Source organism: Apiospora marii, assembly GCF_038362585.1.
Source record: "Apiospora marii strain CBS 49790 chromosome Unknown utg000001l_segment0_segment0, whole genome shotgun sequence".
Classification (NCBI taxonomy): Eukaryota; Fungi; Ascomycota; class Sordariomycetes; order Amphisphaeriales; family Apiosporaceae; genus Apiospora; species Apiospora marii.
Window position 1 is genome coordinate 2700107 of NW_027117372.1, and position 15965 is coordinate 2716071.

The following is a 15965-nucleotide window of genomic DNA, read 5'->3' on the forward strand; positions in this document are numbered from 1 at the left end:
GAATGGCAACGATGGATTTTACCACTAAACCACTAGTGCTTTTCGTAGCTGTTGAGGCTGATGATGTAAATTGCTGTTATCGACGTTACTATACCATAAACGTAAGCTGTGATGGTTTGAGAAATTGGATGGTGGTCGACGCGGCCCAACGGGGCCAGATCCACCGGGCTACTCGGAGACGGACAAGGTTGGTGGAGATGGTGAGCCTCGTCGAAGGGTGAATTGGCCGGAAGACCATCCTCGCTGGTTGTTCATTGGCGGAATGATGCGAATTGGTTCATACGGGGGGTTTGGTTGGTGCTTTCGTCTGTATGGCTGAACCTGGGCAGGCGAGGGTCGGCCAACCATCATGTATAGTAGGTCTACATAGTTGCTAGGGGCAGACGAATGGACAATGTCAATTACTGAGTCAATCATGTTGAAGGAAAAGGTAACCTGGGCAAGACAGCTTCGAATAGGCGGTGACTTTGTCACATACAATCACGCATTGCTGATATGTAAGTCGATAGTTATATATGACCTTTTAACGATCACCCTATGAATTTACTGTCACCTCAACTTTGTATGACGGAGTGCTACTGGCCGAGATAAGACTGTGCTGAGAGTATTTACTTCGTGTGGTGACAGTGTTCAGGAGTCACCAGGCAAGACATAGTAGCGCGCGGCACCCAGGGCATCACATCGAGTACGACTCTTCACACCTTCAGGGCATAATAACAAGCCTATGTATATATAACGCGAAATCCAGGGTATCAGTCGAGATCTATAGAATGGTGGTAGTCGTGCGTTGGAGTCAATCTCAACGGCGGGCCTCGTCCAGGGAGTGCATTAGATGGTAAAGTATAGGACAGGGGTTCCCCAACTCCTGGGGGAATGGGTTGACTATCCAAAGAGGAGGGGGAAAGGGGAGGGAGGTAGATACGCGCATGATCCCAGCAGCTGCAGCAGCCACACGACAGCAGCAGTATGGCTGGCAGTCTTGTACCTACTGTTCCCCTTCTGCGAGCACCTCGTCCGCATTGGGAGTCGCTGCCGGATCAACATCAATATCTTACGTACTGATAATACCACTGGGCTTATCTGCGTTGCCTATTTTCTTTGGGGGTTTGACGCGCCTAGTAGAGAGTAATTTCTTCCACGGCATGGCGCGCAGCCTCGAGATCTCCGTTAGCCATGAAGCCGACAAGAGAAGAAGAACAGGAGGACGCCTATCATCACATGCGGTAGCAGTCCCCATGCAGCCCGTTGAACCCTGCAGCCACACACGCTCGAGGACCGGTGAGCCGGACAACCTCTAAGAAAAAAGCCAAGGGCATGTCAGCCAACCCCGATGCCAAATGACGGATAAAAAGACCGGGAAAGGCGGAGGCGAGGACCAAATCTCCCATCAACTCCCCCCACCCCACCGGCTCTGCTGGGGTTGGGGTCTCGCTGCATCAGAGCGGTGCATTGCAGGGGTGGAGGGGTTGGGTGCATGGGGAGCAGGGAGGGGGGCTCCATCCATATCTCTCCCCTCCTCTGCTTACGGAGTACATCTACCTATAGGTAGCACTTGATCGGGTCTGGTGCAGCAGTCTATCGCATCCATGCCGACCCGGCCAAGTCCGTCTGCCTTTGTTGGTACATCACATCATTGCTCACCGGTGCGGAAACCTTGACATATTAGGACCGAATCTGCCCAGTTGGCCCCAAGCGTAGCGAGCTCCTTTGTCTGTGTACTGGGGCGCGCCTACGGCTACATCGTCCAAGTCACGAGTTCACGGCTGTCAAGTAAGTCTAGTCACAGTTTCAGCGCGTTGGTAATTTCTCGTCAAGTCTATATGGCGACAAATGGAAAGGGTTTGAAACGAACTCCCACTTCCCTTGCATCCCGAAGAACAAGTGACCGAGTTACTGACAGCTACCGACAGGCAGCAAGTAGCCGCCTAAGCCGATTCCCTCACCTCCCCCTTTTCTTCTGGAGAAAGAATAGAAAACACCATCCGCAATAAGGCAATGGCCCAATGGCCGTGCGTAGTAATATTTGGACAACCATATCGAGTTGCCCCGGGTACATCTTGAAATTGCGTGTGCTGCCTCCTGCTCCATGCAAATGCTGCTGGCTCAAAATTGCAGCTAGAATATCCGTCCGTGTTGGATGGGCTTTTCGGCACCCTGAATTTGCAGGACCGCGGCACGCTTTCGTCATCCCGAAAATCCCTGATCCATACCCTGAATATGTGCCCTGCATCTTGAGCAGCAAGATCATGGGCCTGCATCAACCCAGTGGCACGTTGCAGCTGTAGCTCGTAGCCCATGTGCCACTAGAATCCTGTCCCCCGTAGTGTCAGAACCCAAAAAACCCCCGTTCGCCTCTCCCATTCCGGCCAGCTTTAGCCACACCAAGGCCCCTCAGACAATGTTGTCACATGAGCTGCCACGGGTGGGATGTAGCGACTGATGCCCAAGAAACACCAGCTGGTAGGTGGCCTACCATCCGTGGTACCGCGCTATCCTGGCAGTTCCCTATTCGATACGCTGAGGTCCAGCAATATCTGGCTATGTTGTGGGTTCTGACGATGAACCCAAGTCTGTTCGCGGTGACCAAGAAAGCTTGACGCCACCGGGTAGGTAGTCCCTAGTACTTGTGCGGAACCATCCATATGGTTATGGCAGTTGTAGACGCGTAGACTCAATGGATGAGCCCAAGTAATGTGAGGTTACTTGCTGACTCAGAGGAAGCCTGATTCAGCCAAGACTCTGTACCGCACCCAAGTCAGTTAGTTATATGTCGACTTAGACTATGACAACAAATCACAAGAAAAGGGTCGCTTAATGCTCTGGCGATTCATCAGCGCCTGTGTTGTACGTACCTCACAATCTTTTCGTCCTCGCGCTCGCGGGGTTCGACCACCAAACTCTTGTCGTACATCTCATGGACGTCTCCTGCAGCTTGCATGTTGCTCAATATGTAGTCTTGCAACTCGGGTACAGGCTGGAGGGAGTAGGGGGCGTTCTGATACTGCTGAATGTCACGGATGACCTCAGCAGTCTTGGCCCGCTTGGAGAAGTTGATGAGATTGGTCTTCTTGATGATGGACGGGATACCATCCTCAATGAAGGTGAGATCCGTCAAATAGACACCTGACAAGACGGATAATGGTTAGTGAAGGACAGGGAGAAACCCAGTACTGCAGATGCTGGCGTCGAGGAATACATACCAAAAAAGGGAATACAAGGCGGGTTGGCGGCATGCAGAGTCTCTCGGTACTCTCCGAAGTTCTTGGTGCTGGCCATCAGTTTACGCATTGTCTCGAGAACGGCGTTGATCCTAGCGGGAACCAAGTCCCAGGTCCGCTTCAAACGAGCAATGGGAGCAGTGCCCAGGGCAGAGATGATGGATGTCAGCGTAGAGAAGTTGTTGAGTGCTCGGCATTTCTGGGGCTGTTAGCAATCTTGGCAAAATCCAGGGGCGGGATGCAACTTACGTCTGCAACAGACACAAAGTGTTTGATGACAACCACTCGCTTCTTGACGTCCATCTGGGCCAGAATCATCTCGGCGACCCAGTTGGTCATTTGGTTGGAATGCAGAATAAGGGCCTTGACGTTGGGTGCAGGCTCAGGGTCTCCCTCGCCGATCTTCTTTTGCCAAGTCTTGTTGAGACATTCGGTGGGCTTGATTTTGCCGTAAAGCTTTGACTCGATAATCGTCAGCTGGCGGGCAAACTCGGTCACGTCGATGTCCAGGAACTTCAGCTTCTTCATGTTCTTTGGCATGATAGGCGCAGGAACATTGTTGGTGAAAGTCTGGATCATGCGCTTAGATGAAATCTCCTTTCCAGCAAGACGCTGATCCAAAACCGCCATCAAGGGCTGAGAGCCTGGGGTCTCGGTGGATTTGATGGTGTCTTTGGCGAATGTATAGACGTCCCTGATGAGCTGTTTGGATTCATCGTTGTTCTCCTCCATCCAGAAGTTGTCGAACCAACTCTTCATGATGTTGACCACGCGGAAACGGATCAGCTTCTGCTTGCGATCTCGCCACATTTCGTAGTCGACGTTACTCAAACCCTCGGGCGGTTGGATGTTGAACCGTTTGACGAGAAGTTCAAAGATCTCGCGGGCAGACGTAAATGAACGGTATGTCAGGAGGAAAGTATTGTTGAAGCTGGAATCGAGCTTGTCGTGGCGTGTCAGCTGCTCGACCAGCGCCAACAAGGTCCCTCCCTTAACAGATGGGGGTGAAGTCTTGATGTCATAAGACAGCTCGCTCTCAAGGTCAAGACGCAGGAAAGGCGGCGTTTCTTCGGCTTGCGACATAGCACCGGATGGCGTTGGGTCGTCTCCCAAAATCTTCCTAACTTTTGACAGATCGCCCTTCCGGAAGTTGTTCGTAGCCGGAGCTGCACCATCGCCTTCAGAGTAGGATTGTGCAGTCTGTAGCGGCGGCCTCCCGCCCATGGAGCGAGACTCGGACCTCTGGTGAACTGGGTTGTAAGGCATGGACTCGTTCCTTCGGAGCTCTCCACGATCAAAAGTGCTATCGCTCCGTAGACGCGTTTCGAGCGGTTGTGGGTGGGGTGGGTGCACCTGCTCGGAAAGCAACTGCAGCGAGAACCCAATATGCGAGGAGTTCTGCTCCAGTGCGCGCGCACATTGCCGGACATACTCCAACCGGCTTTCGAGCGACTCCCCTCGAACCTCGGACCATTCATCGCCTAGGGGACCGGCCACAGCCTGGCAACCCAATAGGAGGTCGGAGATGTTATCGTATAAACTCTGCTTGTAGGTACTGAAATCGCCCAGCTGCGGGTTCTGGAAATTGTCCCCAAGGGAAGACAGATCAACAGACTCGATCATGGAGATCCACGGTTTGAACATCTCTAATACCCTGCCACCGGCAATGCAGACATTGTTGCCGAGAACTTCATGGCGGAACTGGGTGATAACCTTCTCGGAGAGTCCCAGGTTCTTTTCGAGCTCTCTGATACTGGAGACGAGCATCCTCTTTTGTTCATCCAGACGCTCGAGGAGCTTACCATCGAGGAAGGCGGTAGGGTCTGTTGCCCCTTCCTCATCTTCCAGGAAGTTGGACATTACTGGATCCCTACCGCCAAGAGCATTGTTCTGCCAACTGCCTCCGGTCGTGCTCCCAATGACGAACCCGGGGAATAGGCGTGGTATCTCCTCGCCTCGCTGTTGCCTTGCCACTTCGACGAAACTGAAAACTCCGAGGAGCACGCCATCCGCTTCTTGCATACACTTCTGAGCAGACTCCGCATTAGGCCAGTCTGCGGCGGCAATATGGGAAGAGATGACAAGCTTGGAAAACTTGGACATCATGTCGCGGAAATGAGGGTAGAGCGCCTTGTTGGTGGTTATGACAGACGGCTGACCAGAGTGGTTATCTGTGGTACCAGACCCAGCTGCCAAGAGGAGACGCAAATGGTCCGAGATATCTTCTGCTCGGGCAACATATTCAGCACGACTGTTGCTGGCGATCGTATCTCGGTAACGGTCGATGGCCCGTTTCATGTTGGCGATAAGCAGATTCCAAGTCAGCGGAGGGGTACTGCCATCGTCGAAAAACGAACGTGGAATCGAGGCAGCTTGAGGAAGGTTGAAGCTTGTGCCGGTGAACGATGTGGCCGAGGCCAGCATGGGGGTTTGACCTACACCTGGCGGCATAAGGCTGTTGGGGTTATAGGTTTCCGCTCGAGTTCGTGCCATGGGCGATGCGCCATTCATGGAATCCATGGAAGGCGCGGGGGAGATGCCAACGCCTTCATGTGTATACCCACGACGCGCACGTGAATGCTAGAAGGGTTCAAGGCCATGTGAGTATCATGTTTAACAGGTGGGTAGTTGGGTGGTCACACGAGACTTGCGACAACAAACGGTTGTACATCCCCTCCACTCACGCACGCACGCACAAAGAAACCCCGGGGCCGGAAATTGACTTACCAGTGAGCTATGTGACGGCTTTCTACTAGATTCACCCTCCAACTCAGATGACGAAGTGACATCCGACTCTTCATCCTCGTCTTGCGTTAAGCCGCGTGCCATCATCTCCGGCGGTGGCCTGGTTTTCTCGGGCATGTTCACGTTCATCCGGTCCCGTGGCCCACTTTCGGTAAAAGAAGTCGGCGATTCCAGGGGCAGTTCCATGCTGCTCTCGCCCGTCATGGTGTTGTAGTAAAAGAGCCTACCGTCGGTGGTCGCCTGCGGAATCCAAAAATCGGCACCGCCGGACCTTACTACTGTTTCTGTCGTCCCTTCCAGAGGCAATCCGTTGTAATCGTCCGGGTCCGATTCATTGTCGCGATCATATTCATCCTCGTACAGACCCTGGTCGTCCAAGTCGTCCACTGCGGCGGCTATCTCGCCGTTCTGCATAGCCTCGGGTATCTCGTCTGGACTCGTGATGGTCTGGCAATAGTTACTTGGAAACCAACCACGAACTCCGTTGATAACACCATCCCACCACCCGCTCTCGAGCTGTGTAATAACCTGTATGACATCGCCTTCGTGGAAACTAAGACTCGTGCGGTCGTCGGCCTCGTAGTCGTAGAGTGCCCGCACGTACAAGGTGCCGGGGGGCGCTGACCCCATGATTCCGTTCATTATATTGTTTTGCTTGAAATACTTGCCGTCACCGCTGGACTTTCCCAACGACGCCGGCTCGGATCGGTTGGCTGCGGAACCGGGGGTATTCTCGTTGGTGTTCGCCTGATAGCGCAAGTTTAGTGTGTTAGATGTTTGTGTTTGTCGCAGTGCCGGAGTTGGATTGATTGTCATGAGCATCGTGGACTCGGACGCATCGGGCTCGTAATGCAGGAGGTGGGCCAGTTGATGCGATCAAGTCATCGCCTGGACCCTACACACGTATACAAAGAAAGGATGTCGGGGAGGAAAGCTGGCCAGCCCTACGAGGCAAATGAAGGTCGCGAAGTAAGTTTAAGTTCCGATCCGCACGGAATCCCGAGGATGGAAAAGTGCAGCCGCACGGACGACGGAGCTGAGGGGAGCGGTGATTAAAAAGACGCTGTTCGGAAATGGGTATCGCTGCCTTGGTGATCGCGTCTCTTCGAAGCCGGCTCTCAAAAGGGGGCGTTGATTCGAGCGAGGCGTGTGGGCGCGCGTTTAGCGAGAGAGGGAAAGAATTAGGACAGGGCAAGTGCCGCGGACCAAAAGGAAGGACTGTCGAATTGACCACAGCAGTTCTATGTACTCCTTCTTCGCTCGCCGGTCGGTCATGAATGAGAAGTAAAAAAAAAGGAAGATTCAATCAATCTCTGGCTGGCCGTTGATTGCTGGATCTGGGCGCTAGGAGATTATTTCTACACGTAAAGTGTGAAATGATGGTTCCAAACCAATGGGTTGAGTGGTTGGCCGCTCTTCGTGACTGGGCGGGTAGGGGGGGAGAGAGGCAGGCAAGGAGTTTCAATTCGCCTGATCTGGTGAGAGACTTAAGAGGAGAAGGACCCGGTCATGCCAGAGCAGCTTCTGGGTGGCCTGTCTGGTGCGTGTCGGGTCGCCTTGAGCAAGCCTGCGACACTACTTGGTGATAGCTGCTGGGCACTGGACGAGGGAGGGGGGCACAGGACATGGGGGCCCGTAATTTTCCCCCCCTTGTCAACTTGTCTAATGGCTGAGGGACTGAAGCGACAGATGCCAATGCAATTGACAGAGGATGGATGACCCGAGCGAACGGATCCTGGGTTGGCTGTCGTCTTCTTTTTTTTTTTTTTTTTTTTTGGCGAGATTGATTCTTCTTTCCTTCCTTTGTGTTGTCTGATTTGGTTTTACCATCCTGTTGGTAAGAGTAGCAGCTAGGTTATTGTTTTGCCATGGTCGTGTGTTGTTGTTATCGTCCCCATGGAGCATCCTATTATTTCTTGCTACTAGTCGAGAGCATCATCCATAAAATTTGGGTTTCTTTCTGCGCTTGCAGCATGCGAATACCCCTCTTTCGCTACCCGGGGTCCCCCCTTTTCCTCTTCCCTCGCAGCGATCCAGTAAGTATCTTGGTATTCTTTTTTTTTCTTCTGCTGCTGCTTTCGCGCAGAGCTTACATATTACCCGCATCGGTTTCTGGGGGGCCCGCGTCAGGATTTTGCGCGCCTCTCTTGCCTCATTGGTGCAATCCTCTTACGTATTGTGCGCCGAGCCCGAGGTTCACCTAGCTGTTGTTAAATGAAGATGTCTGTATTCGTCACTTAGTTTCTGCCGGTGCTTCCTCGTTGGTGCAAGCCCGGGATGGATGGGCAAAGATCCTCGCCAAATCCGTCGCGCAGCGCAACGGTTTGGGCACTTGGGGACACTTACCTAAACCTGGGGGTCGAACGGTGGACGGGTGTGCTCTGCAGACAAGCGGGAGTTTGGACCAAGCATTGGTTTGGGCAGCCAAATTGAAAGACCCTTGATCCGTGTTTTCAAGCAACCTCAACTCCAGACAGCTGCCACTCGCTATCGATTCCTATCCGCCGTCGACTTGTGTCGCTCCCGTGCCAAATTGATTTTGCAAATTGATTTTGCGAAATGGCCGGAACGTCGCTATCTCTCACCCTCTCTCTTTGAGTGATACACGACTGCACACGAGCTCTTGAAAGTCACACACGTACGTTCCCAGCGACAACTATCGATGTACCAGACCTATCAATGTACCTACATACCCAATGAGGCATGTACCTACCTACCAGTTTGGGTGCCGGGGTCCCACGTTCCCTGCGAGCTTTTACCGCTGCATCACCCAATCCTGCTACCTCCGTGTCCGTACATGAAAAGTTGATCGTCGAGACAGACCTGCGCGATTGCTCGCCATTGGGCCTCGCTCTTACACACGCGCAGCTATGGATCTCTCTTTGCATGCATGCATACATACATGCATGTAAGAGTATATACTCGAACGTACGCCGCCGGGCTCGTGCAGAGTGCAATGGCATCACTACCTAGGCATTTGGAGAGCACTGCTTTCCCATCCTGCGAAGTTCTGTGCGAAGGAGTACACTATGTATCGTGGGGCACAACGCAGACAATAGTAAATGGCACATATATGAAATATTCCACTATACTAGACAACAAACCAGACTTCTAATACATGACATATATCACATGTCTCCATCGTAGAGGGGAGTTAGTCAGCTGTGCCTAGTAGTTGTATAGGGGTGGGTATGCATCAAAGCGGGTATCATTTGAGGCTATTCCGAGGGATGATAGCGCTGATTCTAATATTTCTCAACTGCCTGTCACCACCGCCAGGGTTGGAGGGTAGGTAGAGAGGGGCAACGAGCACAATACATGGAACGCGAGGAACGGTAGTTCGCTCTCCACTAACTGCCTGCTCCACAAGGGGCCCATGTTTCCTAACTGGGACATTGTGTATCTTACAGCCAGTTGATGTACATACATACATATGTAGCCATCGCATATGTATGTATGTGTGTGCACGCAGACCTTGCTACTACTCGCTACTTCTATGCATGCATATGCATCCTGTGGTAACAGTGTCTGAGATCAATTCCTGTGTGTCAAGGCGAGGATGCTACAGTCTCTGTGTGGGGAGGTTTGCCCAGCGGTGTGTCAACCTTCGTCCTCCCTCAATTGAGTACGGCAGTTGCTCAGTCCGTCTTGTCTTGTCTTGTCTTGTCGATAATTCTCCCCATGTCCAAAAAGACTGGTGAGGCGACAAAAAGGCAAGATAGGGTTCGTTTGAGGAAACCGAAACGCCTTCGAACCTACCTACATACGATGTGCCATCGCCAATCTTGCTAGCTCGGAGGATCCCCAAGAACAACTTTAGCAAGTTGACTCACATAACTTAAAGTAGTCGTCACTATACACCAGTACCATAGGATGATGCCATTCCTACCGACCGAGGACAACGTCGCAGGCGATCTGAAACAGTATGATAGATGACGGGCTTTACAATGGGAACGATGTGAGAACTTGTCTCGGCGATGCGGTTATGGTCGCTCAAAAGATGCAACCGAGGCGACACCTGATACGACGGGCAGAGCATCGACACAGAACAACCAGGGGTCACACAAATGATACATGCGTCTCTGACCTGTGCTCCAGCGCGCAGGCGTCTGTGGTATATGCACCATTTTGTCCATTCGTTGCACATCGGCAGAGCCTTCCGATCGCAGGGAGGAAGAGGGGCGGTTGGAAATAGAGCCCTGGAGGATGGATGGAGCAAAGGCGCAAAAAAGGCTCCGGGCGCGCTACATTTTGGGATCCGGGGGAAATTGTCTCGTGGTGGGTGGCCGCGCTTGATTGACCGACCCCCGAGAAACCACGAACCTCCATCATGAAGAGATCCGAAAGCTAAGCTGTATTGAGAAGGCTTCCAGAGTCTGATCGACGCGGGTCAAGAGAAGACATTGTCGGGACATGAACATGGTCACAGGTAATCTCTTGGGGCAGCAAGAAGGCCTCATTTCCGACTTCACCCCCTTGTCAAATATAACCAGTCGAACTTCGGGTTTGACATGTCACCGGTCGGCCAGCTGATAAGTTCGGTATTTCGCTACCAAGCAATGCTATTGCTCGAGACTTGGCCGCACATAACAAATGCGAGCTGGCATAGATCCAAAGCCATTCCAGGGGTTGGTCAAATACGTTTGCTTTTTCTCATGGCCCTTCGGATTCAAGCCCTAGAGGCAACCAACCCCCACGCCTAGGAGGGGTTGGCAGTGGGCTATGTTTGCTTGCTGGAAGAATCTTCCCCTTCTTCCAAATGTGCTCAGGAGCCTCAATTTGGACGTCAAATCATCGGTATTGGACACCTTGCCACGGCAACGCGTTGGTTTGCAGCCCCGTGGCGGTACCAGGTTCTGCCACTCAAGGGGGAGAGAGACGATGGGAAAAGTCTGCCTCCAGGGGCAATTTGCTTTCCGGCGCATTTGTTCGTTGGATAAATCCGACCGGCTCATCCGAAATCTCTTTCCAACGCCCTCGGATGGGGAGCAGTCCCGGCATGATTACTATATTGCTTCTCTTGACGGTACGTCGGCGGATATCCACGGGAGGCCGCATACCAAGAAGCAAGCTGGGACATTCAGCTGAGATGACATATGGCAATTCGTCTGCCTCAAGAGGTGCTCGTGTGACGATTGGTGCGCGGTCTCCTGCGAGTATGGTCTTCTTGTCAAAGTCCAACTTGACGACCAGCAAGCTACCAAATGTAGTTTATAGGTGGCCTAGAATCAACCGATAAAATGCACGGCAAGGTCAGAGTCAGTGGCTACATGCTAATTTCGTACATGCTTGGAACGAAAAGAAACTACCGCAAAAGAAATCATCGGATATACTTCTATTGTCATAATGCTCTATCTAATAATGTCGCAGGCCACAATGGTACGTCGTGACGTCCCTTGCAGCGAAGCTATTTGCTTCGCTCCATGGCGTCAGACTGGGTAGTTGCCACAGACTGATATCATACTGCGATGTGCCCAGTATTTTGTAAACAAAAAGATTAGCACGTCGTCGTATTGTTCGCACCCCTTGGATAGTGATCGTCAGGGGACATAGCGAGCGAGACCGGAGTGACAACTCAACGAGATGCCAAGACCGGCCATGATATTTTCGACTTCCCTGGCTTATTAGCATGCCTCTATCGATATAGTGCAGCTCTGCGTTCGCATAATAGTGTCCTGCATAGTCTCTGCAAATGACGGTCTGGTTTCAAGGCGACGAAGGCAGCCGACAAGGTTCCCGGGCATGGGCTGATTAACAGGCGACGACTAGCATGGGGTACGGTACATTCCCCCAGCTGCAGCTGGTCAATTAAACCCGGATCGGCAAGACGCGTGCTAGTGACCAGAAGAGGAGCTCGACGCGCACGTGGGCCCGGATCGATCCCGCGAGCTCCAGGGCCTCGTTTTCTGGGATTGCCTTAGTACGTTTGTAAAACCTTGCCCACTTTCTTTCTTTACCCCTGGTCAGTTTCTGTCACGACAGATTCGCACCGTGCTGACAGCTGTGCACAACTCGGTCCAGGACTGCACGAAAGCGGGCAGACTGGCTGAATAACCCACCATGCACACCGACAATCATTGTTTGTGTACAGGCTTGTTCACCTCACCGCCAGCGACTATCGGGAAGTCGAGGGACGGTGAGTATCGTCGGGCCTCGTCCACGTCAGAAGTCGGCGATGACACCGAGAAGCCCAGGGAGGAGGACGAGGAAGCGCGATTCCTAGGCGGGGCCCGCCAGGACTATCGAAAATGGGGCCTAATGGGGGATGTCGAGGCCTTACACGCCCTAGATCCACGAAACCAGTTGGTTACCGGACAGCAATCCGCGAAACGGCTAGAGCCAGCATCATGGCTAGAGGCAGGTGTAGGAAACAAGAGGTAAGTAGTACGGAGTAGTAGTGAGAGTAGTAGTAGGTGCTGCTAGCAGTAGGTGGTGGCGGTGGTGGTGCCTTTCGTTGCGGAAGCAGACGCGGCCTTCATCCCTTGGACGCGACGTGACCCAGCCAGGTCTCTCCATACTGACTCCGATCCCTCCACCTCACTGCCCGATGATTCAAGGCGTTGTGGATTTGTCGCTTTCAATACATGCAGTTCGCATCATCGTTGCCGTCGGTAATTGATGGATGAGCCTGAGCCCTCATGCAGGCAAGGGCCGGAGAGATCGAATTGTTCTCGAATGATTGCCTGCCCCTTGATTGTGGACACTGAGAGACTGGATGTTTTGAAGGTCGCGAGAGACGTCAAGGCGTCGTCTGAGCTTCAGGTTGCGATATTACTTCAAGTGGGACGGTTGTCATGGAACAGGCGCCCACCTGAGGTTGGCCTAGGAAGTCGGAAAGCACATTCCGGCTATACCGTCGTGTCAGCAATGGGTCAGTTATTCCAAGGCAGTAGTCGGCGTGGAGGGTGGAGTATGTGGCTTTACACAGTAATTTACCAACCCTGAGGATAACTGCAAATCCCATGTCTGTTCTTCGCCAATCCCACGGCACAAAGTTCAATCCTTTAATTGTGGAAGGAAAAACTTTTCTCAATTATTGACAAGCTGTGTCGTATTAATCTTTGATCATGCTGCCGCCGGGCCGGAACGGATTCATTGGTGGGTATGTGTGCCCCGAACAGAAGCCCCGACGACAATTGAAACTGCCTTTCGATGCTTCGATTCGTGCGTGATACGGGCTCGAGTGTAAGGGTCGGCACAGATAGAACCGTAATGATACCGCTGCAACCGTAGCACGCTCGATGGGTTTGCACCCTTGGGCATCATTGCAAGAGATGGGCGCGGTAACTGGTGAAGGACATGCTTACTCTCAGTTTCGACGACTGAGGTTCATATAATTCAAATGTATGAAGTCAACATTGATGGAAGGAAGCTCCAACAAATTAGGTCGACACCTTTTTAGTAGGTACATGTAGCTATGCAAGTTGCCATCATTTGCTTTCAAGGATGGAGCTTTGTGGACGAGCTCCATAGCGGTTCGAATGCCGACATATCTGGTACTGTAATGGATGTCGAGATGTGTATACTCTCCAGTGCCAGGGCTGATCATCGCAATAGTGCCTAATGCAGCTCACCCAGAAGCACCATTGTGTTGCGCAGAGAACGGCTACCAGCCTACCAACCCGTCTCGACGCTGTTTCATGGAGCTTGATTTTCCATACCAAAGCCAGCCAGCCAATCTGCTGTTGTTGATGGGTATTAGACTATTTATCTGTCTTACTTCGAACATGACTATTAGATGTGTGACTTTGATTTTTCCCAAACAGACTTCACTGCCAAAAGTCAAACGGTTGTTGCAGCGCGATAGCCAGTGCAATTTTACATGTCCCTAAGGTTCAGATTTGTCTCATGTTGCCGACAAGCATGCTTCTCTTTCCCAACGAGCCCATGAAACCGTTTGACTTGACCCCTCACTATTGTGGCTATCGGATTGTTCAGTTCAAGGCGCATGCCACCACCCCGCTCAGCTCACATGCTTATTCTCACACCTTATCGCGTACCCCTCATCTCAATGTTGTAACCCATGTCTCCGGGATCCTACTATTGATCCGAGCCTCGCGACAAATGAGCGGCACGAGTAACGCATGCCGGGGTCTTGTTGATGTGGGGGGTTGCGATGTTGCGGTCTGGCCACATTCAGTAGGCAACGTCGAACAACTTGCCTATATTGATACAGCGTATTGAATAGTTTCCTAGGTATGCCAGAGCGGTGTTGACGGACACACAACCGTTGTGGATGATCAAGTGAGCTGGCAACACCAGCCTCGCGCCGGGAATGCAGAGAGGATCCATTTTACGGCATGGGTTCTGTATAAGGCAAATCACCTAGGAAATCGGCTATGCAGGTGAGTAGTTCGTCGATCAATGTCCAATGGCTTGGTGTCGCCTGACGCTATTTTGGGGGAATGGGAGGTTTTTGCCGTCTTTGAGCTGCCTGGCTCGCAAAGAGGCACAGTGGATTCCAAGGCCTAGTTGCATGCACTGGGACTCCTCCTTATGCGAGGCTGCTCCGCGGTCCACCCAGTAGTAATGGTAGGCCTGTCGCTGCAACCGGAGAGCATTGGACGTACAGGGCGCGGTGTATGCACGTTGCCCAGTAGATTGGCATAAGTTTCCAGCCGCCCCTTATGTCGAGGCGAGGGGTTCATCACTGCGTCCTTTAAAAACTCTTCGTCTTGCGGCAAGGGAATTCTGAGTAAGATGAGGGGCCAAGGATGATGATACGCGTCTATCTCGATTGGAGCTCGAAATTTAACCAAAATAGCAATCAAAACGGGGGGCCAGGAACAGGAAACGAGGGGCAGATAGATGACACTGGCGTTTGTTCAGAGGGGTACGTACTCGTACCAGCACCACCACCACCGCATAAGAGGCACGCTTGGCATGCCCCTGTCCTCTTCCCTGGGAATAGCAAAAAGAATAATGACCCACGCTGATGGAAGCATGCCAATGGAAGAAAAACAGACTTCTCAGCTTCTGTGTTTGGAGGGGAGGAGGGGAGCCACTCGTGGCTTGACTGGGCAATACCGTACAGTATGCAGGCGGGGGCAGGTCTCTTGACCATGTGTGCGTGACACTCTGCAAGAGCGCTGGCGATGCCTGAGAGGTTGGACAGTCGCTTTCATCATACCTGGCCACAGGTGCACCCACAACGGCACGGAAGGAGGGCCATGCCGGGTTAATCAATGGCGACGGGATGGATGGACGATGATGCGTCTCAAAAGCAGAGAGGGAATGAATGGTGTGCGAGTGGGCGATGTAGAAGGCGTGTGACGCCAGTCCAATTTCTCGTGTCAGGCCGGCTAAGCCTATCTGGGGCTGTCGCTGCTTTTGGCACGATAATAAGAAGGACCAAATGGAAGCTCGGTATTCTCTTCAATCTGTTTTCTGGAAGACCGGGTTGGGTGGGCGGACATCAGCGACAGGAAAGTGGATGAAGCTGCCTAGTGGATGTCGTAGACTTTGGGCATGTTCCCCGGTGAACTAATGTGCCCCAGCTCATGGGAAGTGGAAAAGCTGCCCCCCTCTGATGTGTTACTTGGTTGCGTGACTGGTTTGACCAAAGTCCCTCTAGTAGGGCAAGCTCTCGCATTCGAGTGGCACTGTACACTCTGAATGGACGTGAGGCCTGTTCTTCCTGCGAATCTCAAGGTTTGGAAACGTCGTCTATCGATCATCGATTGACTGGCGACTGGTAAGTGCTCAGTCTGGGAGCCGCCTGAACAAGATTCTATCGGCATTGGTTTTGGAGTCATTGGACAGAGTGTCATCCCAAAAACTTGTGTTGGAGGCGCAAGTCGATACCTCACACATGTATGGACAGACAACTCTACCCCACCTTCCATCTTCTCTGTCGCAGTGCTGGCAAACCATTCTTGGGGCTCATGGATCATGGTGTTCATTTAGAGATCGCTTGCATCGATAAATTGTCACATATGGCCAGAAGGACTGCCATGTCAGATGAATTACTTTTGTAGGTGGGAGGTACCAACCAGGAACAGC

The 15965-nt window shown here is 52.3% G+C and overlaps 2 protein-coding genes across 2 annotated transcripts; one reads left to right on the plus strand and one right to left on the minus strand.

Annotated features, from left to right (window-relative positions):
• Positions 1 to 2711: 2711 nt before the first annotated feature.
• On the minus strand, positions 2712 to 6785 carry PG985_000894 (RasGEF domain-containing protein; the record flags this gene model as incomplete). The annotated part of the gene is made up of 5 exons (XM_066820663.1): positions 2712 to 2739; positions 2853 to 3123; positions 3201 to 3417; positions 3468 to 5798; positions 5946 to 6785. The coding sequence occupies 5 exons, from the start codon at positions 6783 to 6785 to the stop codon at positions 2712 to 2714; spliced, it is 3687 nt and encodes a 1228-aa protein (XP_066691542.1).
• A 5238-nt stretch (positions 6786 to 12023) lies between these two features.
• Positions 12024 to 12344, plus strand: PG985_000895 (uncharacterized protein; the record flags this gene model as incomplete). Its single annotated transcript, XM_066820664.1, has 1 exon — positions 12024 to 12344. One exon carries the CDS (start codon positions 12024 to 12026, stop codon positions 12342 to 12344), a length of 321 nt encoding a protein of 106 aa, XP_066691543.1.
• Positions 12345 to 15965: the final 3621 nt, after the last annotated feature.